Source organism: Mirounga angustirostris, unplaced genomic scaffold (genome assembly GCF_029215605.1).
Source record: "Mirounga angustirostris isolate CCGP_5_RB_7025 unplaced genomic scaffold, mMirAng1.0.hap1 SCAF_2, whole genome shotgun sequence".
NCBI lineage: Eukaryota > Metazoa > Chordata > Mammalia > Carnivora > Phocidae > Mirounga > Mirounga angustirostris.
The window spans coordinates 43,782,781-43,805,623 of record NW_026991710.1 but is presented as its reverse complement, the minus strand read 5'-3'; the positions used below and the strand labels follow the sequence as shown (position 1 = coordinate 43,805,623).

The window sequence follows — 22,843 nt, the reverse complement described above, 5'->3', positions numbered from 1 at the left end:
TGGTGATGCTATCCAGGGCGGAGAGCTGGTTGGAAATTGGGTGAGGGCAATGCTCTTTCACTAAAATAAGATGTGAGTATTAGTAAGATATTAGGTCAAAATCATGTGGATTAGAGGAATATTTATTTGACTAGATGAAGGTCTTTAAAATGAAATAGGTCATAGGCAGGGAATGGAAGACCCTCTGTTTCCCTCCTGCCCTGCCTTCAAAGCAGAGCTTGAAAGCCATGCCATGAAGAGAAGCTCAGAACTGAAGGAGTATTACGGAGGAACAGATTAAGTTCTTTCCAATTTATTGAATTATATACTTCCTCTGGCATGGGTTTTGTTATTTTTTCTTTAAATCTCAAAGATTTTATCTAAAACACAGGTCAAAAAATCATGGTCATAGTTATAGCAGGCCACAGAGTAATAGGTCTAGAGGTCAAGAAACAAAAAAATCTCAAACTGCTGATTTTTTTTTTTAAAGTATAGGGGGAGGAGCAAGATTTAAAGATACAGGCTTCAAGTTGAAGAGTAATCACTTTCCTCTCTACTAAACAGGGTTTAATCATAATATTTTGAAGAATAAATGTATTTATTCCAATTTCCCATAAATGCTGAATTTCTTTTATAAAACCTGATAAAAAAAATATGTGGGTGGGATTGTAACAATTTATGGATTCCTAAGCATTTCTTTTGACTGAACTTCATTTTATTCCCTTTACCATAATTTTTACTGGTTTCTGGGTGGTATAAATGCACAATTGGATCATTGCTTTTCACACATGTGAATATAAACGATGCTCAGTGTTCATAAGGTAGGTATTATTGCAATTCTGCAACAAAATAAAGGCAGGAGATTCGTGATTATGCAGAAAACAGTGACAATAGAAGCATTCTCTAGATGAATATTTATTGAGTGTCTATTATGTACCAGACACTTCTGGTGCTGGGGATGCATCTGCAAGCAAAACAAAACAGAAAACCCCCAAACAACATTTTACATTCCAATGAGGAGAGACAGACAATAAAATAATAAACGTAAGTAAAAAAGCACCTTGTAGTGTTTTTTTAGAAGAGAGTGCGTCAGTTAGCTATTGCTATAGAACAAACCACCTCAAAATGAAGTGGCTCAAAACAGTAAGTGTTTGTTAATGCTCATAAGGGCAAAGGGGGACGGAAATGAGAGGGCTAGGCTGCAACTTTAAGTAAGGGGGTGACCCTCATTGAGAAGGTGACTGTGGTAAACAGGCTCTTGGCTGGCTCCCTTATCCACACCTCCTGATCATCCTGCCTTTGTATAATCCCCTTCCTTTGAGTGTGGACTGGACCTAGTGACTGACTGCCTTCCAACAAACAAGAAGAGTATGACAAGAGCAATGGGATGTCACGTCCAAGATCAGGTAACAAAGAGATGGTGTCTCCCGTCTTGCACACCCTGGCTTGCTTGCTCTGATGGGACCTAGGTACCGTGCTATGAGCTGCTCTTGGGCAAGACCTGCGTGGCAGGGAACCAAGGGAGGCTCCTGGCCCTTAGTTCAATAGCTCACAAGGAACTGAATCCTGCTAACAACCAGGTGAGCAAGTTGGGTCCTGCCTCGGGGGAGCTTACGGATGGGATCTCAGCCCCGGTGCCACCTTGACTGCAGTGAATCCTTGGGGTACAGGCACCCAGCTCAGTTGCACCTGAAATCCCGATGCACGGAAACTCTCAGATGTTTGCTGTTTTAAGCTGCTAAAATTTGGAGTATGTTGTTACACAGCAATAGATAACAAATACAGTGACTTGAAGGATGTAAAGGAGTTAGCCATGTGGCAGCTATCTAGGGGAAAAGCATTCCAGGCAGAAGGTACAGCCAGTGCAAAGGCCTACCAGAGGAACAGGACTGACCTGGATAAGGAAGGGCAAGGAGGCCACTGTGTGGGAGGAGTGGATGAGGGCACAAGTAGGAGATGAGGTAAGAGACGTGACTGGGAGCCAGGTTGTGTGGGAGCTAGGAGGTTATCATAGGAACTTTGGCCATTATCTGAGAGAAAGTAGGAGCTGTTGCAAGGTTTTGAGAGAGTAGGACATGATCTGATACAGGTTTTTGAAAGATCACTCTGGCTTGTGTTGAAAATCAGCCGTAAGGAATAAGTGAGAAAGCAGGGAGACCCACTGGGAGTCTGTTGCTGTAAGCTGGGCAAGGAATGATGGCAGCTCAGATCAAGATGGTAGTGAGTAGGAAAAAAAAAAAAAAAAGATGGTAGTGAGTAGAGTTATGATATCAGGGATGGATTCTGGATGGATTCTGAAGGTAGAACCACGGATCAGTTTGTGGAGTGTGAAAGAAGGAGGAGAGTCAAGGAAGATGCCATCATTTTTGGTTTGAGAAAGTAGAAAGTACTAAGACTGTAGGTGGATCAGGTGTGGCGGGATGGAAAATCAGAAACTTTTAGTCATGTCACAACTTGAGCTACTATACATCAAGTAGAGATGTTAAGTAGACAACTGGGTATATGAGCCTAGAGTGCAGCAGTGATGTTTAGGCCAGATATATAAACACAGGAGTTGGCAGCATATAAACAGTATTTAAGGTCCTGAGACCGGAAATGGGGTTAGAAGGTTTTAAAAAGGTATTTGTCCACTTCTAGAAATGTTGAGGAAAGGGTAAACATGTGATGATGTAGGGGGAGAATGGCTAAGCATTCTCCTTGGGTAGAATCTAGTGCTCAAGGAGAGGACCTAGCTTTGGGAAGAAATCCAGAGAGATTGTTTATAGTTTAAGGAAAAAATTGTAATGACTTCAAAGTGAGCAAAAAATAATACTGGTGTCCTTTCTAGCACACTCTTTGGGTTCTCTACCCCTAGTCTTTGAGCTGTTTTACAACTCATAGACAATTGATAGGAATGCAAATAATTTCATAGACATACAAATGGATTTAGTCTGATGGGGGCACAATTGCTTTCCCTCCCGTGCTGGAGACGCTAGTTTTGCAACTATTCAGCAATTAATTTGCATCTATTACATTCATTTTGGCATGCCTCGTTATCCACATATGTGTCTTTTAGGAACTCTTTAAACTGGTTCTAACATTACCGGTTCCTTCCTTACTTAATGAGTTAAGTAAAATTGTTGGCACATGTTCATTTTATATTTGTATGAGAATCATGATTTTACATTTAAAAAAAAGTATCCTTCAATAATAGTAACGAGGGAAAGTAGCGTATGGAGGAACAGATGTCTTAGGTGGGTGGAGGAGGTGGTGGTAACCTGTGTGGGGGGGGTTCTCTTCCAGTAGCTTCATTTCCTGGGGACAGAGATGCAACATTGTCAGCAGAGTGGGAGAGGGAACGGACTAGAGAATTTTATTGTGACTGCAGCATGCAAGACCACTTGAGGTTAGTGGTCATGAATTTGAAGTGAGTTGTCTATGAATTGGATTTCTCCAGCCACTGTTCAGTTGTGTGGGCACACACACCCAGGGGAAGAGCTGAATCTAACCAGGGTGTGGTTTTGCTGAATCAGAAGCAAGAGGCAATGTAAGAGGCAAGAGTTGAAGATATATACGAAGGAATGATGATAGCGATTTCCTGGAACTCAAGCAGGCTAAGGAGATTAGAGAAGACTTATGGGCGAAGGACAATAAAAATGCCATGAGACCAATAGACTGGAGGTCCCAATAGGGTGGCAAGACTGTTGGGGTTGCAGTCCTAGAACAATGAGCTGGAAAGACAGGAGTTGGTAGTGAGAAAGGAAGCAAAATATTTTCTCTCTTTGGGGCTGGAATTCTAGCACCCAAACCGACATTCGACTGAGGGTCACTCACCTGCTGTCCACCAGATTCCCCTTTTTGTTAGTGGAAGAACACAGATGTTTTGCATGGACTGCTTAATTCCACCTTCTCCTAGTTTTATTCTTCTTTCTCAATGAGATGATTCCATGAAATCAAGTAGTTTTTTTTTTTTTTTTTCCCAAGAGTGAATAGAATCTGCAGAGATAGGCAGCACAGTGAACCTAGTCTCTAGGCTATGGAAGGTTGTGCGGTTGGAACACTGCACAAAGGACGGCAGGCACAAAGTGTGAGTGGGGCTGAGATCCAGCCTGAGCTCTGCTCACTGGGCGGTGGTCCCATCACCAGCAGCCTTTTGTGCCCACAACGGTTCATGCTCTGCTACTATGGGGATGTTCTGAGTGCTATCTTTTCTAATTCCCAGAAAGGTGTTGTATAGGCCAAGGAGCCCTGATAAAAACTGTACAATGCTATGAAGTTTTACCAGAGGGCTAGACTCAGGAGGCAGGTTTGTCTTTCTGCTGAGAAATCCCTTGTGTTCTTTTGTCCTCTACATGCTTCAAGAGTTGAGAATCTTTTCCTTCCTTTTCTTCCTTCCTTCCTTCCTTCCTTCCAATGTTTTATTGATTTAGTTGACGGAGAGAGAGCACACACACAAGCATGGGGGAGGGGCAGAGGGAGAGGGAGAAGCTCCCCACTGAGCAGGGAGCCCGATTTGGAGGCTGGATCCCAGGACCCTGGGATCATGACCTGAGCTGAAGGCAGACACTCAACCGACTGAGCCAGCCAGGCTCCCCAAGAATCTTTTTCAAGGAAGAGACTCAATACAAAACTTTCTCAATTATGTGCATAGAGTAGCTCTTTATCATTCAGTTTTTACTTGGATAATTAAATTTTGCTTTCCCTAAAATCAATACCTGGCTTTCTAGATCACTGGTATTTGAGAAACATGATGAAGTATGTGTAGCATGAATTATTTGTGGGTCACTGCCAGCTTCCCTGTTTCTTGTCCATTTATTAGAAAAATCTTAGAGGGTTAGACTAATATAGGTAATTTATAAAACCAGTTAAAAGATTTTTTTCCCCTGATAAGCAACGTGAAAGAGGGGGCAGAAATTGCTTTAGGCAGGTGTAAAAAATTTCTACTTGCTCATTTGCTATTTTAAGATCTTCTTTCAAATATTGGTTCACTTTGAGGTACATTACTTATCAATGTCCTTGAATTATCAGGTAGTTACACAAAAATTTAGTCTCCTTAAACTATTAAGTATCATATAAAAATATCTGCAAAGGCCCCCTCTTTCTTGGTAGGAATTCTAGCAATAATCACTCATTATATTAAAAACATAACACAGGACACGTCCCTGTGGAGACAAAATGATCCACACTCACCGACGGCAAATGTTAGTATAGAGGATGAGCTACAACTTGGAGACTTAACAAAAACAAAGGCTATTTTCAGCACACTTTTACAATCGGTAGTTAGTCCAGGGAATGCTGTTGGGAGGTAGTCGGGTGTCATTTCCCCTAACTTAGTAGCAACAGAATGACAGGTTGAGGTTCTGCGACTAGGGCGGCAGGAAGATCAAGAGTGTCCACCCCCAACCTATTTCTGGCTTCTCCACGGACGGCTTTGCCCGCACTCTCCATTCGGGCGCACAGAGCATTTTCACTACCTCACAGAGCAATGTCGGTTGTGATCTCACAAGCATGGCACAATTCTCAAATGTTCTCCACGGTTAAGCTTTCATCCAAGACCACGCTACTTTGTTCTGAACCCCTTTGAGGACATCGCTACTTCCTCTTTAGCCCTCACCTGGAAATGCAGTGTTTGGGCAAGGAAGGGAGAGGGGAAAGTAAAAGACATGGAAGCGGGGGTGACGGACAGTAGGGGACAGTAGGGGATGGTGGGCTTGAGACGAGGACACTGGGAACTGGGAATGCCTTCTAACAACCCCTGGTAGGGTTCTTCATGGGGCTATCATCATTTTACTTAAAAGTACAAGGAAATTCCAGAACATCATTCAAATTCCTAGACTAACCTAGGTATGAAATGACATGCTAAAGCAAAATACATTTTTTCCCCCAAATAGTTTGTTATTAAAAATTATTCGTGCCATTTGTGTGGAAATTAAGACCAAACTGCAATATGCTTTATATTTTCCCGTGCGGAAAGTTTTGTTCCTGAGTCCTGGTCCTGAGGATGGCGCACCTAAATGATAAATGAAATAAATGTCATTTTTGGAATGGACTGAGCAAATGATTGAAGTGGTATTTGATGGATGGGAGAGAAAAAGTTACAGCAGAATTAAAAACTTTAGAATGTGCTTTCATATGCCTATATTGAAAGTTTAGATGAAGCAGAATCTCAGTCTAACAGCTTTGTTTTACTACTCCAGGGATGAGGGTGGGAGGACGTTCCTAGACTGCATTTGATTATGCGTCTGATTAATGATGAGGTTCTTCCTCCCATAGCAAGGTACCTGTTAGTGCCAAACTTCAGTAGCTAGTAGATTATGACACCTGCACAAAAGCCATCAAGTTAATACCTCAGTCACTAAGCTAGTAAATCTTACGCTGCACAAATGTGCAGTTTTTACAGCGTTGCTCAGGTTGTAGTGTTACTTTTCAAGTTCTTGTTTTTCTTTTAAGCCATGCATTTATTTCCCTTTGATTTAATCATGGCTATTTTCTTGAACATAAACTGTTTTAGTGTAAACTTTATTCCTAAAAATCTCCAGATTCACTTTATTAAAATAGTTCAGTAGTTAAACTCAGGCAAACCTTAATCCAGTGGAGTAACTCCGTATGAACGAGGCTATAGCACTAGCCCATCTGCAGCGAAGGTCAGTCCATTCATGAAGGCTCTTTACACATAAATGTAAAAATATTTTATTTTCAGATGCTTTCAGATTACTTTTAAGGTACTTCCTTGAAAGACATGTCAAAAAAAGTCTTAAATAAAAGAGGTTTCCTATGATTTGAGTGGAAACCACTCTTGCTGGTTACATAACCGGAAATCTTTGTAGCTGTATGTGAAAGAATAAACTATCTCCAACAAACTCATTTTCCCCTACATCTGTTGGTGTGAAATTATATATTGTTATTTTCAAAAGCTCTTCTGCTTTTACTGAAATGCAACAGTTACTGAGCACCTACTATATTGCTTTTTATGTAGTCCAGCTCATTTGTCCCTGACAAAAAGCCACAGATGGTCTCATCTCTTCCTCTGGGGAGGTACGTGCATGTGTGAAGCCGTTTATATATTCTTGGTTAGTTTGCTTGTGAGGCAGCTTGGAGAAGTCTCATCTACTTGTTAGCAGTTGGTTGGTTTTATAAAGCATCTCGGAAGGCAGACACAGTACTCCCAGGCCTGCCAGAAGGATTTCTTTTTTGAAGATTCAGTTTCTTGAGGGGTCTTGCTTTGCTCATTCAGTGAAGACTTTTGGGTGTAAAAACGGAACACAGAGTTTCAAACAGTTCTGCAGAAACCGTGCTTTGGTCCCTAGACTTTGTTGTCCTGAGGAACTGAACCTGTCACCTGGTTTGCATGCTTGATGACTGAGGTTATCTTAAAACAGGAACGGTAGGAAAGCTTTCCTATGCTTTGGATAGGAGACAAATTTGCTTCTATAGAATTTGTGGCTGAGGAAAGCAGACAGGGCCTGGCTGAAGAAAACATATGTCACCACTAGCCACCAAGTTAAGTTGTGGAATCCAAAGGTGACAGCCATGGAAATGTAGATCATCAGCTCTGCTAAGTAGTTTGGGGAAGAAACGTATTCAAACCAGTCTCCAAAAGGGATTCGGTGGTTACAGTGAATGACCACTCCTGAAACAGACACAGAAGACTTCCTGAACAAATGAAGTTGTGGAAAGAGAGTTTACCACCTCAGGCCCCAAGTCATTTAAAAAGAGGGTTGCCGGGCACCTGGGTGGCTCAGTTGGTTAAGCGACTGCCTTCGGCTCAGGTCATGATCCTGGAGTCCCTGGATCGAGTCCCGCATCGGGCTCCCTGCTCGGCAGGGAGTCTGCTTCTCCCTCTGACCCTCCCCCTCTCATGTGCTCTCTCTCATTCTCTCTCAAATAAATAAAATCTTAAAAAAAATAAATAAATAAAAATAAAAAGAGGATTGCCGACCTGTGTGCAAACCCACTTCCTGTCATACTTCCATTGTCAACCTACTATGTATTAAAAAGTTACATGCTTAGGTTACACTATCAACTGAAAATAAGCACAGAGCAAAGCCTGTTTCTCTACCAGGCCTCCAAGCTAGTCATTGAGAGCTCAGACTGCAGAGTCAGACTGTGTGAGTTCAAATCCTGACTCTACCACTTACATGCTGTGGAACTTTAGAAAAGTTGCTTACCATCTCTGTGCCTCAGTTTCCTCATTTGTAAAGGGAGGATAAGATTGTCCCCACCTCAAGTAAGCACTGTGAGGCTATATGTAAAGCACCGGGAACAGGGCCCAGCACAGAATAAGTACTTGATAAATGTTGAATAGTATTATTCCATTTTTAATATTTCTAAAAACCTAATAAAAACTGTACCTGTGATAAGTCAACACAAGCTAACTAAAAAGTCAAGGCTTTTTTTTTTTTTTTGCCGTGGCTAGAATGACGCTAACTCAGCACAGTGATATGAACGCTCACGTGCTGGTTAGGCACGTATCTGCCGTGCAGGCCCCCAGATGTGGGCACGGAATAGTCACAGAGTGTCAGGGCTAGACGGGGCCGGGGAAATCTTTGAGCATAATGCTATCATTTTACAAAGGGGAAGAGCAAGACCCAGAGAGGTGTCTTGTCAAAAATGAGCATTTGATAGAGGAGTCAATTAATTTAGGGCAGGAGGGGAAAAAAATAAAGGAAGAGGGACAACTAACTTCTGAGGGTTAAACTCTACATGCAGTGGCTCCGAAAGGCCTCTCACCTGCTTTAGTTTTCCTGAGATTGCCGAGAATGACATGGCACTTGTACTGATGGACAGACGACCAGATAAACATCAGCATTCCGAGGATATGGAACCACCGAGCTTGCATCAAGAGATTTTTCCCTATCACATAGACTACAGAAAAAAAGAAGTAGCTTATTAGCAAGCCTGCAAAATTTCAGAGGCTCAGGGCATGATACAGTTAGTAGAATCATACAGTTAGCAGAACACAATTATCCACTTATTCTGTTCCTCATGACTAGAAAATTATCCTGACATAATTTACCAAGTCCGGAGGGGAGAGCACTGTCCTGTGGGTGAAGGGGTATGCTCCTCAGCCAGGGGCAGCTTCAGTGGCCCCTGACAGAGAGTGCCACATGGACACATTCTCCTGCTCCCGCTTCAAATGCTTCAAGCACAGAGGTCAACTCTGTCTCCTTCTCTTGTGATGCACCCTTGGGCGGTGAGGCCGCTTTGCATTTCTATTTCTAAGCCCAGTTTTATGTCTTCTTTCTTACAGTCCACTGTCAGGAAAACACTTTCTTTCTTTTTTTTTTTTTTAAGGTTTTATTTATTTATTTGACAGAGAGAGACACAGCGAGAGAGGGAACACAAGCAGGGGGAGTGGGAGAGGGAGAAGCAGGCTTCCCGCCGAGCAGGGAGCCTGATGCGGGGCTTGATCCCAGGACCCTGGGATCATGACCTGAGCTGAAGGCAGTCGCTTAACAACTGAGCCACCCAGGCGCCCCAGGAAAACACTTTCAAACGAATCTCACCCTGAGCCGCCACCCTAAGCCATTCAGGGGAGACCTTGCATCCAGAACACTGACTTGACTGGCTCCAGCCAATGAAGAAAGCCCCTGGAGGTAAAGGCTCGCGGTGGGGCTTCTCAAAAGAGAAAAAACATAAACTACAAGATGAAAACACAAACGGTATCCCTTTCTGAGTAGAGAACCATGTTAGATTTAGTTCAGAAGTAGAAACACTCAAAGTATCATCTTCCTCTTTCTTCTCCAGCTACCAAGAAGACAGGAAGAACGCAGGTCTTCCGAGGACTGGCATCAGAAAAGCAAATTAAGGACTTCCTTATGATCAGCAGGAAGCAGTCAGGCTAGTTAGGAACTTGACTGAAGAAACAAAGCTGTCCATTGACTGCGGATTGACTGTGGGGAAGAGCCTGAGGGTCTGGAGCCCAGAGACCGCCCCTACAGAGTTGATTCAGGTAAGAGAACCAAGAATCATGCGATTCCGTATGGGCACCTGGAGGTAGGACTCAGGTGATGACAGCTAATGACTAATGAGAGTCCACCAATGTCTACCTGTGTTAATTTCGTTTAAAAACTTGCCCTATATAAACAGTTTACTATAGACTCTTAATGTTTATTAGACTTAGCCATTTAATGAAAAGGTTATATTCTTACAGGTTAAAAATAAACAAAATATGAAAAATAGTTTTAAATTGGAGCAAGTCATAAGAGCAGTCATTATACATCAAATCATTATAAGAGCAAGTCATTTTAGGATTAAAAACTGAAGCAAGTGTTGGAGAGTTCCCATCGCTGCCAAGTCACCTACTCTGAATCAGAGAAAGTACCTATGAGGGAAAGATTCCTAAGAGTAAGTTGGAATTATAATGCAGGAAAAGGGAGGCAGGTAGAAGGCTGAGAGTCCAATCTGTGTAGTTTTTAACTCTTTGTTTATTCATTAATTACTGACTGAGTGTCTACTGAGCCTAAATCTGGCACAAGGGATAAAGCAGTGAGTAAGTAAGGCAAGATCTCAGTCCTCAGGACCCCACGTTCCAGTGGCAAGGGACAGACAGAAACTAGTCGGCAAATAGATAACCAAGACAAGTTCAGGTAGAGAGGGCACTCTGGAGAAAATAAAATACAACAGTGTAATGGAGACTGGCTGGAGGAAGACCCTCTAGACTTTGAAGACCAGGAGACAAGAAGGTCTGGGCAGCTTACAGACATTCTTTCTCTTCCTTTTCACAAGAACCCTCTGAAATCGGGATGCATCCCTGATTACACATGGTTCTGAGGTTCTGAGGTTCTGAGGTTCTGAGGTTCTGAGGTTCTGAGGTTCAGGGTGGTTAAGTAAGCTGGAATTCAGACTCAGGCCCCCCGACTCCCAAGCCCAGGCTATTCCTATCAGACTCCGCAGCTGGCAAATGCCCCAGTGTGTTCTCTCAACGAATTCCTGAAACCAGTTCTACCCATATTGTCCCAAATGCCTGCATATGACCTCTTGAAAGACAAGTAGGTGAAACAGAAGACAGCTTCAGAAAGGAGTGTCTAGAAAGTGATTTTTGTGGGTGTCTCAGCTGCCTTTTCTTGACTCTTTATATGGGAGGGAGGGCAGAAGCTGGGGTCGAGCTAGCAGACGAAGCTCCGGAAGAGATAATGTAATGCCAACAGAGGCCAACACACTGAAAGCTAGTGGGTTAGCCGCGTGTTCTGGAAAGCTTCTTCGGGTGGAAATTCTAGTACTGCTCACCACAAATAACAGTTCAAACCTTGATATGGGCTGCACATGAATGCCACAGCAGAAAGCTCAGGGAGGAAACATTGACTTGATTAAATTCAGTGGAATCAGATGGAGAGATGCTAGCTCAGTGGTTGGAGCCAATAAATAATTCATGAATTAAGAAAGATCATTACTAAATCATACTCTAAAGTCATTCCTCAAGCCATAGAGACCTTGGGTTGTACCATAGCAACAGAGAGAGGACATTCAAGGGGCTATTCTGATGCTGAAATCAAACCTGAGGAGAAAGCTCACTCAGCGAGTATGGGAAACATCTAGACTTTGGTCTCTATTTACACGGATGGATAGAAAACACGAAGACTTGGACTGAGAGAAAACAGTCACGAGTGGTCTGCCCTACAGTGTCTGGGCAGATGGACACTGAAGGTCCAGGGTGAAGTTAGTCTCCTAATGTCAGTCACCCCAAATGACTTGAGTTCTGTGTAATAAGCACGCATTGTTTTTACAAAAATGATAGTCCTATGTGTTAGATCTCCAGCCTCCCTTCCCCCCGACCCTCCCCAAAACACACTTCATTTCCTCCTCATAAACAAAGGTCATGATTTTGCTTCCCTCTTCCTGGCTAGTGGGAGCTCAGAAATGTTCAGACACAATTCTGACTAACCACAGTACTCTTTTGTCCTCTCCCCTCAGGCTGCCTCCCTTGAAGAAAAGCTTTGTTATAATCGGAATCATCCTAAGAACTAAATGGCAACAAAATGGCTCTCTACTCCCTCTTCCAATCACAACTGTTCACTGCTGGCCCAGGCCACCCCTTCCTCCTCGGGGTTTCTGAGATTTAATCCTGCATCACCCTTCCCCTCCCACACACACACCCCAGGGAGACTGAGCCTTTGGTGGAGCAACTGTCTTTGCTGACCCTTTCTCCTGTTCTTGGGTGTTCCCCTGCTTCCTGTCCAACTCTTGACCATGCTCCCTCTTTCTTTCCAGAGTTAACTCTGCATGAGTTCACGGACTTCAATCCCACCAAGGGAGAGCCACATCCCAATTCATCGTCCTTACACCAAGCCTCCTGAACACCGGGGACTTTTACTATCTTTACCACGGGCGTTAGTGCTTATGTTGGTGTCTTTCAGGTTTGAGCAATTTTGTAATAGTTACTGTATATACCCTTGAGCATGTTGACTTTTTCTAATGGCCAGTAGAGTTCAAACTCTTCAAATGCGAAGTGGGCTGGGCAGGTCTACTTTCACACTTCCGCCAGGCTCGGTGGAGTGCTTTGCCCAGTGACTCGGCGACCAGACCCCAGGGACCACTCACCATTCCTGCCGTCCATGGGCACTTGGCTCAGCACAGTTAGGCCAGTGAGGACATAGTAGACAAGTCCAAAACAGTACTGCACGACGTGAATCACAGCATTGGAGAAGACACTGACATAGAAGCATTCGAAGAGCCTCCGCAAGCTGTGTAGCCACAGAAATACTAATACTAAGAATGCCGACAGCGCCAGCTCACCCCCTATAATTCAGAATGCAACATGTTAGCATCTCTCTTTCTGGGATTAATGCAAAGTTATATATTGTTTTCCTGCTGTTCGACAGAGTATTAAATAAGAATAGAGCTAGGAGAGGGCCCTAAAAATCATCTAGCCTAACACTTTTTTAGTCAGGAGGAAGGGGGCCAAGTGAAGGTAAGGAATTTGACTAGTGACAAACTCAGGTCTCTGGACTCTCCTTCGTCATGTGAAAGCCTTCTGGTTACATGAATGTCACTATGAAGGAGTCGGTGCACTCAGAACCTGATGTCTGTGGATCTCTGGTTCCTGGCACTAACAGCCAGAGGCAGATGGTCAGGAAGAATGCCCGATGACCTCTAACAACCCCACCTGGTGGGATCCCTGGGTCAGGGGAGACGAGACACAGGTACCCGGACAGGCAGAAAAGGGGACGGGAACAGAGACAGAGGGAATTATGCATTTCTCTCCATATTCAAAAAAACAACAACAACAAAAAGAAAATTATACTTTCAGGGGGCCATGAGCCTTGAGATCTGTCTTTCTACCTGCCTCTCACCCTTCTGCCAAAAAAATTTGGAAGAAATGCTCGTTTTTAAGATGACATAACACCAAATGTTTGTTTTTGTTTTTTTAAAATAGATTTTTATTTATTATTTTGACAGAGAGAGACACAGCGAGAGAGGGAATACAAGCAGGGGGAGTGGCAGAGGGAGAGAGAGAAGCAGGCTTCCCGTGGAGCAGGGAGCCCGATGCGGGGCTCGATCCCAGGACCCTGGGATCATGACCTGAGCCAAAGGCAGACACTTAATGACTGAGCCCCCCAGGTGCCCCAACACCAAATGTTTTTTAAATGAACGTCGCACATACACACACACATACACACACACATCATAAGAATATAATAAGGATACAGTTTAACAAATTTTTACAAACTAAACCATCCTATTCCACCCATATACTCAGCACCCAGATGAAGAAACAGAACACAACCAGCACTCCTTTGTCTCTGCTCCAGGCACTGCCTCACCCTCCCCCCCCAACAAGGGTAAGCCCTATCCAGACTTGTAGCAGTACAGAATAGCTTTGGCTCTTTTTCTATTTTAAATACAGTAAATCCTAGTTTTAACTCTTGAGGAAAGGGTTAAAACAAATATACGAATAAAACTCCTCACAACCAACCTTCCAAATTCCAGAACCCCAGCTAGCCCCACAGTAAACAAAGGGAGAGATGAAGTTTTAATGGGTGAAAATGGATCTGCTGAGGTCTCCACCCCTCCCAAATAGGATCTGCATAGGTCTTCCCTCTGGCTGTCATCTTCTGCGAGTTCCTCTGGTTATCCAGAAAAGGATTGCTCCCTTGGAGCCAGTGGTTCGGCTGCTGGAACAAAGGACAGAGACAGCACCAGTACAGCCTGTTTCTAATTCTGCCCTCACCTTCTCCCTTGACATTGAGGCCACCTTCCGGTTTTCACCTTCAATTCCTGATTTCTAAAATTGTTCCATATATCCTTTATGCGAGGTAGAGTGAGGTGAATTTAAAGGCTATTTTATAATCATGTGGTCAACAACTAGTTAGAGTCAATTTTATTATACAACTAACGCTTACAGTATAACAAACATTTTTAACTGGTGATCAAGAGTAATTTTCTATTATATTTCTGGGGTTCTGAGACATTATTTTGGTTCAACTAGAGAAATGACAAATGTTTCAAGGCAACCCTGACGGATCCTAAGAGCTCTTCCACTGAAGTGTAAAGACTTCTGTATAAATTTATCGATAGGACTAAAAATATCAGAGGGAGAACAGCCAGTCTCGTACACAGCATAGCACTTGCTGGGAAGGCAGGGACGGAAGAGCTGACTCGCGGTCTGCTGGGATCTCAGTGAGGGACATGGAGACATCCCAGTGGCCACCGGGCTAGGAACCATGCAGAACTCTTTTTTTGCCCTCACCCTCCACTTCCTGGGCCCACAGAGGAGGAGCCTGGGGGTGGCTGTGAAATACCAGGAACAGCTCCCTGCAGGCAGGAAAGGCAGGAACAGGACGAAACGGTTAACTAGCCAGTGGAGTCGTACCTTGGAACTGGGCAGCCCCGAGAATTCTGAGCAGACCATGAAGCCAATTTGGAAAAGGCACTCCCAGGAACAGAGACTGAGTAAGGTGCCAAAGCAGGAAGCCATTCCACAGCACTGAGATGATGTAGAAGTGAGAAAAATACCTGCAAGGTTAAACCAGTTAAGCAATCATAAAGGGAGGTCCACTTGAAAGCATTATGCAGGAAGACTACTTTGAGGCTCCAGAGCCTCTTTCCCCCTTTCCCAAAGTATAGTTTTGTTTTTTTTATAGAACCTGAACCCTGCAGGCGTTCAGATTTTTACAAATCTCCTTTCAGATGATGGGACCTGTTAACTCAGGAAAAAGAGGCCTCCGGAGGTTAACAAGAACGTGATTGATCTTGTTAAACGTGGATAGAGGGTCAATTAGCAATCTCTCTTATCTCTGGGTAACAGGATTGGCTCAAGTTCCAACAGAGGGGGCACCAGACCCTGGCAAAGAGAACCTAGATTGTGCCAACAGAAGCCAAATGTGTGAAAGATTTCTAAATCCTGAGCAATGTTGCTGCAATAGCCATCCAACTGTTACACAAGATTTGCAAAACCACAAGCTCTCAGGGCTGCCAGAAACCTTAAAGGTCTTCTGATTCAGTGTCTTCCTAAATTGTGTTGACCTAAATTACTTTTATAATAACATGACAAATTTTAACTCATAAAACGAGGGATCAACGCCTGATGGTTACACCTCTCATCAAGTACAGTGCCTATTTTGCAATCAACAGTTATAAACAAAATCCAAATAAAACCAGAGCCAATGGACGTTGAAATTAGCAAGGTTACTTTAATGTGAAAGAGGATGCTGGTTTACTGAAATGAAATCACCTACTACAGCACAAAGGCCTAACACAGGTTCTTTTGAGGTCCCTTTACCTATCCTTCTCCTAGTTTTCTTTATTTAAATCAATTCAAAATCTTTCTGACTCTGCAGGGAGTCCTCCCTGGTCTTCAACACATCACTTTGTATTAAGCTTCTTCCTCGTCACAACAAAGTAAATCGAGCTCAGGGATTCTTCTCCAGATGATCCAGATGTTTGTATCAGAATTTAGTTTACCCCTCCCCTCCCCAGACGATGCCCACAACCCAGTCTGACAAATACTGATCTAATCTGATCATTCCAGAGCAACCCACTTAATTCTTCCAACTACTGTTACAAATTCTATCACTAGATCTGCCCTTGCTGAGCGAGCCTGTTGTTCCTGATTGCGATCTTCTCCGGGCTTAAGAGCTTAGTTTCCTCAAAAGTTCACCTGTGTCACTTCCAATGCTCCCTCCCCCACCTGGCCACTGGTTTTTGGTTGCCTTCCAGGGTCTTTCTTAAGACACACTTCCTAGAACTGAGCCCAGGTATGGTGCGAGCTGCAGGAGCAGAACAGAATGTCAGCAGGACGTTGCTTTGAAGGCTTCCACGCAAAGGGGAGGGGCCGACTTTTGGAAAGCATCTTCTGGGCCAGCCACTCCACCTACTTCCTTTCTTCACAAATATTTGAGAGCTTAGAACGTGCTGGGCAGTGTTCTACGATCTGGGAACTCAGCATGGAGCAAACAGACCAGGTCTCTGCCTTGATGTTTACCTTTCAGCATATGGTCAACAAATGAGCCTATAGTTACCTAGCCTAATATTGGGTTAGGGGGACAGAAGGGGTGCAGAGGGGAGGCCATTTGGATGCGTAGTCAAGGATGGTCTCTCCAGAAGTGGATATTCGGCTAGAATGAATAATCCCAGTGAACTTCTAGTGGAAAGAATTTTCTAGGCAGAGGTAATGACAACCACAAAGGCTCTGAGGAACAATAAAGGATAATTGTGTGACAAGGACACTGGCTTTTATTCAGGGTGATGGGGGGCCATTTGTAAAGAGTGACTTAAATAGCTTCTGTTTTAAAATCCTTCTGGCTAATGGAAAAGTTCTGGAAATGGATAGTGGCGATGGCTGCACAACAACGTGAATGTATTCAACACTAATGAACTGTACACCTGAAGAGGATTAAATGTTAGGTGTTATGTCATGTATATTTTACCAGACACACACATACACAGAGCATTGCTCGTTCATTTCACTCTTTTTAAAGTTAAAAAGAAATCCCTCCGGTAAGTAGGCAGAAGCAATCCTGTAAAGTTTACTTGGTTATCTTCACGGGGCAGATGAGAAAACGAAGGCTCAGATGTTAAGTTACGTATCCAAGGTCGCACAGTAAGTGGCAGCATTTAGCTCCAGACTCAGCCTGGATGACTCTGAAATTAAAATCACACTGCAGTACTTCCTTTTTAAATTAAAAAAAAAAAAACAAAAACCTTTTTTTTTTAAAGCCCAGCATGGAGCCCAACACAAGGCTTGAACTCACGACCCCAAGACCAAGACCTGAGCTGAGAACAATATTCGGACACTTAACCAACAGCCACCCAGATGTCCCTACGCCGTGGCACTTCTAATTCACGCAACCTAGACCTGCCTGAACCTGAACTTTTCTGTCTCTATGTTACACGCGCCAATTTATACCAAGCTTAAAGTCAACCAGTCACCCAAATGGGTTTGGTATAAGCTGCTAAGCCACATTTTGCTATGCCCTCCTTGTGCCCTGCTGTTTCTGATTCACAGGCAAACTGCTGTTCTTATTCCTACATTCTGTACATTCTGTCTCTTGTTTGGCTTGCCTGATTTCCCTCTGTGAGAAACATCTACTCTATAAATCTCTTGCTTTTTAAAAAGACCCAGCTTTAGCCTCAAACAACAGATCTAAGAACTCCACTCTTTTTGTTTTAGACATTCTCCCTCTTTTTCCTCCCTTGGCACTTTGCTTAATTGTAGCACTGTTTCCCAAGCCTGTGGGAAGAGGGATAAGGTGATCCTTATGGAAACACAGGACTTGGCACCAAACAAGCACTCCTTTAATAAGTATTTCAGTGCTAATTAGAAGTTAGGGACTGTTCTAGGGATACAGAAAACAACAGATAATTCCAGCCCTCATGGCACTTACACTCACACATAAAAGTAAAATTTATAGCATGCCAGCAGGCGATAACTGTTCCTGAGAAAACGAAAGCCAGGAAGAGAAGAAGAAATATGGGGGGTGGTAGAATTATACTTTTAAACAGGGTGGATAGGCAATACCTCATTGAGAAGGTAATATTTGAGTAAAATTATAGAAGTAAGGACATAAACCATGTATGCGGCTATATGGGGGAAGAGCTTTCCAGATAGAGGGAACAGGCAGTGCAAAGGCCCTGAGGTGGGAAAGAAGACTAGCAGAGAGGCCTATAAAACTGGACTGGCACCACATGGGGGGCTAACTATAGGACACACAGTCAATGAGGTGCTGGGAACAAAACCATACAGGGTCTGTGGGCTCTTTCTGTGAGTTGGAAGCCACTGGATGATTTTGAGCCAGGAGGCAGGATCTAATAATACATATTTGCTGATAGCTGGAATGGAGCCAAGGCCTCATTAGGGGAGTTATGGGGCTAACCAAGGAAGTGAACTAATGTTTTCTGAGTTCTGACTAGGTGCCTGGCCTGTGCTAGGTGCTTTAATATCATCACCACCTCTATGACAGGGAGGTGTTATTATGGGAGCACTCTAAGCCATACCACTGCCTTTGCCTGGACCATCATAACAGCCTCTTATTCAGTCTTCTCCACACAGTGGCTAGTCATCTTTACAAAACATGAATCTCATCATGCCATGCCTCCTTCCCCATCCTAAAGCCATCAATGGCTTTCCATACACACAGAATAAAATCCCATCTCCACCATGGCCTCACCCCTCCCTGCTGGTCCTCTCCAGTGTTGTCACTGTCACTGTCACGGCCACCCCATTTTGCTCATGATCAAGTAATCCTGCTGGATTTCCTCCGAAGCACTTAGTACCACCCAAAATCATCTTGTTTTGTAAGATCTGTTTACATATTTACTGCCTGTCTTATAAGAACAAAAGCTCTTGGCACCTAAGTACTCTATATAAACACTGGTTAAGCAGTTAAGTTAATCAACAAACCAACTAAACCTAAACCCTCTTTCTCTTAAAATTAATTCAAAACACAGTGATCAAGGACTTTATTATTTGTCAGGCACTGAACCAGGGATATGGTAAAAAAACAAGACAAATGTAAACTTATGGCCAGTTTATAGTCTAGAGCAAGGGTTCTTAACATTTTTCTTCCATGGACTCCATTGGCAGTCTGGTGAAGGCTACTGGCCACTTCTCAAAATGTTACTTCAATCATAAAGGACATAGGGATTACCAAGGAAACCAATTATATTGAAATATAGGTAACACAACTACTAAAAAAAGAAATTTGTGATATAGTAATATATGTGCTTAATTACTGCATCAAATAACAAGATCTAGGGATTTATTCTTGTGGTGATGAAAATGTTTTGATGTCTCTTCAATATTTTTAATGTGACATTAAAAAAAAAAAAACCTGTCACAATATTGCAAGTATTGCTAATTCTACTGTGGTTCGTTGATTACATTTATCATTAAGAAAATGCTGAATTTTGGCTAGAGGTTAGTGAAATGAAGATGTAATTTTTTCTAATCCAGGTTTGCCCTAAATTCTGTCCATAGGTCCTCTGGACCCCTGCTTAGGACTGCTGAACCCCTGGAGAAAAGTCTGGATGGCTCTTTGCTTCCAGAACTCAATTCAATTGCAATGCTTTGATACCATTTTGAAATCCAGAAGCAGAAGTACTTCTATACACATTACACAAGTCAAGAGCATTGTGACTCATGTTGGACATCACCTATTTATTCAGATTTTCTAGGAAATCAATAATCTATGAGCCAAAAGGAAAATAAGAAAAGTACCATCACCTTAATTTAGGAAAAAACCTTACCCAGCAGCGGTAATGGAATGGAACATGCCATGAGCTGATTTAAGGTTTTATTCCTGCCTCCTTAGAAAAAAACAACTCCAAACAAAATTACTTAAGCACCATTTTAGATGCAGAAATGTGATTTACAGCTGCCTCTATGTGTAAAAATTACAGGCTTATTTTCACTTTTAAGAGTACGATTGGATTTTGCACAAGGAAAAATATTTAAATATAGTATCTAAGCATATTTGTTTTTCTTTCTTGGCCTGGACTTGCTGTATCTTCTTCCAATACTAAAAGAAATGGTCTAAATTTAGAAAAAAACAAAACAACATCACTTGGGCATCATGGGAGGTCCTACTCTAGAATTCTGGAAGAAGAAAAAGGTGTAAATTATGGGAGAAATTACAACAAGCCCAAAAAGTAGTAATGAATAAAGGAAAGGTACCAAATCTGTGTCTTAGCTGTCATATAATCACGTGCTTAAGCACTAACAGCTGGGGAATGGGAGCCAGAGAATCGGCTGAGTGCAGGGAATGATTTGAAATGTGTCCTTTAATCTAGGGACACCAATACCTTTTTCAAAATTCAGAAAACAAATTGTTAGAATTCACAGTAAGAAATATTTTTTCTTCACTTTATAACATTAAAAGATAATCTGAGAATGCCATTGCTATAAAGCAGAAAAAGGACGTATTGCAATCAAACTTGATTAAAAATAGGATGGATAATTTTTGCTTAAAAAGAGCCTCTAATAAATAGGGGGTTTGACTAATTTGTCCTAAATACTTCTACCTCTTCCCAGGGCCTCATTCCCTTTCCTCTTCCTGTGAATGACCTAGTTCTTCCTCCTCAGGGTTAACACCTGATGAATCTTTCTCCAACAGACAAAAGTGTTGCGGGGGCGGGTTTCCACGTTTCAGAAGCCAAGTTACACTCAGCCGCATTCTTGTCTGTGGACCTGGGACACTCACGGTCTCTGAGGTTCAAGCGATAACCCTGGTGTTTTTTAATACATTTGAAACCTCACCACGTTCCTCCAGGTTCCTTTCTAAATGTCAACTTTAGATGCACCTTAAACACAGAAAAGCCACTGCTATTTTCCTACCCTCTAGAAGTGTTTGGCTGACTCTTCCCAGCTATGTTCTGAATTCAAAGTAAAAAAATAAAAACCCCCAAACAAAAGCAAACTATAACAAGTCTTTACAATTTCTGAAAGAATCCTACTTAAGCCCTAACGATTTAATCTTTCATTGAACTTGGTTATGAAACCTGTTGAAAGTCAAAGCTTCGGGGTCAGGCCTGCCAAAAATGTGCACTCTTGGGCCACTTTCTCCAGGGGTACCCGCCAAGGTGCTAGTTAGGAGGGTCGGTGCAGACGAAGGAGGTGGCGACCCGGTGACCAGCGGCTCGCCCCTCGTTCTGACTTCGAGGGTCGGAGAGACAAATGGGAAAACAGAGGAGCGAAGGGCCGGCCTGCCTTCATGTCTGCAAGCGGGTGACCTCAAGTTAGATTATGAGCCCTAGAGTGCAGGGGAGGGGGAAAAAGGAGAATTTGGGACCAAAAGGCTTTAACCTGACGCCTGGGGACCAGGCCTACATTCGGAAGCGCTGCCACTTTCCCCGAGGGAAAGACTCCGTGCGGCCACAAGTTCACGTTCACGCGCGGCTCAGCATCCTCGGTGTCCGCGGGCCCTCGGGGTATTCCAGCCCCTGGGCCACGACACGGACGCGGCAGTGCCCGGCCGCCCCGCCGACGCAGCGCCGCGCCCGGGAGACCCGTCAGGGCCTCCCGGGCCCGGGCCGCGCCGGCCCCGCGCCCCGCCTCTGCTGCCCCCTGCCGGCTGCCCGAGCCGGCGCCCCGGGCTCTCCGCGCCTCGGCTTCCCGGGCTCGAGCCGGGGCGCGGTTACCTCTTGGGGACATCAAAGACCCGGCAGGCGGCCGGGCGCGACGGCCCCTCACGCTTGGTTTTCCCATAGCGGATCAGGTCCTGGAAAAGCGCGCAGCCCGGGAGCAGGCCGGGCGGCACTAGCTGCAGCAGCAGGGTCAGCAGGAAGGCGGCGGTCAGCGTGAGCCACAGAGCGCGCAGCGGGTACAGCGCCCAGAGCTCGGCAACAGCCCAGAGAGCCATCGGCGAGGCGCCGGACTTCACGCTCCCGGGGCCCGAACCATCCGCCGGCGCTGCAGCGGCTGTCCGCGCGCCGCACGCCAGGCTCAGGTGGGCGGGACGTCGGTAACGCAACGCGGGACGGGGACGTACGCGGCCCCGCCCAGGACCCGCCCCGGGGGCGGGGTGACGCTGGCGCGCGTTGGTCGTCCTCAGTCCCTAATCTGACTCAGGGACCTGTAGGCGGAACCCCGGAGTGTGATTCAACCATATGACTCAAAGAACAAACAACCTGATTGCTGCATTATTTTCAATGGAAAAATGGAAACAACCCTGAATGGTTCACTTTAGGGTATTTAGTTAAATTATGTTACTGTGACAGGTTGTAATATCATGCAGACATTAACATGGTAATGACGAAGACTGTAGAAACACGGAACGGAACGCCGTCTATGATAGTTGAAACAGTAGGTTAAGTGAAAGTAAGTTGACTATAATTAGTCAGACAATAAGTTGTCTGTGATTGCAGACAATCATACTAATACAGATACATGTATATATTGATGAAGAAGGCAAGTCATACACAAAAATGAGTAGTTGTATTAGGATGTCGGGAATATGTATAATTTAAACCTGTGAATTAGAAAATCATCAAGGCAATTGCAAATAACCCAAAAGTGAAAGTGGTAAAGATTGTATTTAAAAAACAGCATTCCTTTCCTTAGAGTTCCACTCCCTAGAGGCAGTTTTTAACTCTAGGTGGTAACAATGCTATTAATTGACTCATCAATTTTAAACATTTAAAATTTGGGTTTAATAAATTTAAATCAATAAAGTCAATCAATTTAAATATTGATTTTCAGTTACGATAAATGAAAATTTAACTCTTTTAGATAATTTTAAAAAAACCTTTAAAATGCCAATTCCAAAAAATATTGTATGTCTATTATTTGACAGGCATCGTTTTGGACAATGAGGACAGAGAGGTTTACAGGACAATGTCACTGCCTTTTTGGAGCTTACATTCTTAGTAATTGAGTGGCAGGTGAGAGATGAGAGAGGGGAGAGGCAGTTGGCTTATCACTCTTACCCCAATGAGATACCCTACATGT

General features: G+C 43.7%; 1 protein-coding gene across 3 annotated transcripts; it reads right to left on the bottom strand.

Moving 5' to 3' along the window:
• Positions 1-1,064: 1,064 nt before the first annotated feature.
• SRD5A3 (steroid 5 alpha-reductase 3) lies at positions 1,065-21,852 on the bottom strand. 3 transcript variants are annotated; one of them, XR_010409408.1, is made up of 6 exons: positions 21,535-21,852; positions 14,771-14,913; positions 12,499-12,696; positions 8,689-8,823; positions 3,793-7,588; positions 1,065-3,273 (listed from the first exon to the last, which is right to left on the bottom strand). XR_010409408.1 is itself a non-coding variant. In XM_045881128.2 (5 exons), exons 1-5 carry the CDS (start codon positions 21,753-21,755, stop codon positions 7,329-7,331), a joined length of 957 nt encoding a protein of 318 aa, XP_045737084.1. In that variant the 5' UTR covers positions 21,756-21,852; the 3' UTR covers positions 1,065-7,328. The 3 variants fall into 3 exon arrangements, 1 of the variants encoding a protein (XP_045737084.1); XR_010409409.1 differs by having other exon boundaries at positions 1,065-5,968; positions 6,541-7,588; XM_045881128.2 differs by having other exon boundaries at positions 1,065-7,588.
• Positions 21,853-22,843: the final 991 nt, after the last annotated feature.

What these genes read in the sequence shown, in the direction of transcription:
- SRD5A3 (XM_045881128.2), bottom strand. Translation starts at nt 21,755, where the DNA reads ATGGCTCTCTGGGCTGTTGCCGAGCTCTGGGCGCTGTACCCGCTGCGC. An exon ending in GTCTTTGATGTCCCCAAGAG is followed by an intron (nt 14,914 to 21,534) that starts GTAACCGCGCCC and finishes TTAACCTTGCAG; the next exon opens with GTATTTTTCTCACTTCTACA. An exon ending in CGGGGCTGCCCAGTTCCAAG is followed by an intron (nt 12,697 to 14,770) that starts GTACGACTCCAC and finishes TCTGAATTATAG; the next exon opens with GGGGTGAGCTGGCGCTGTCG.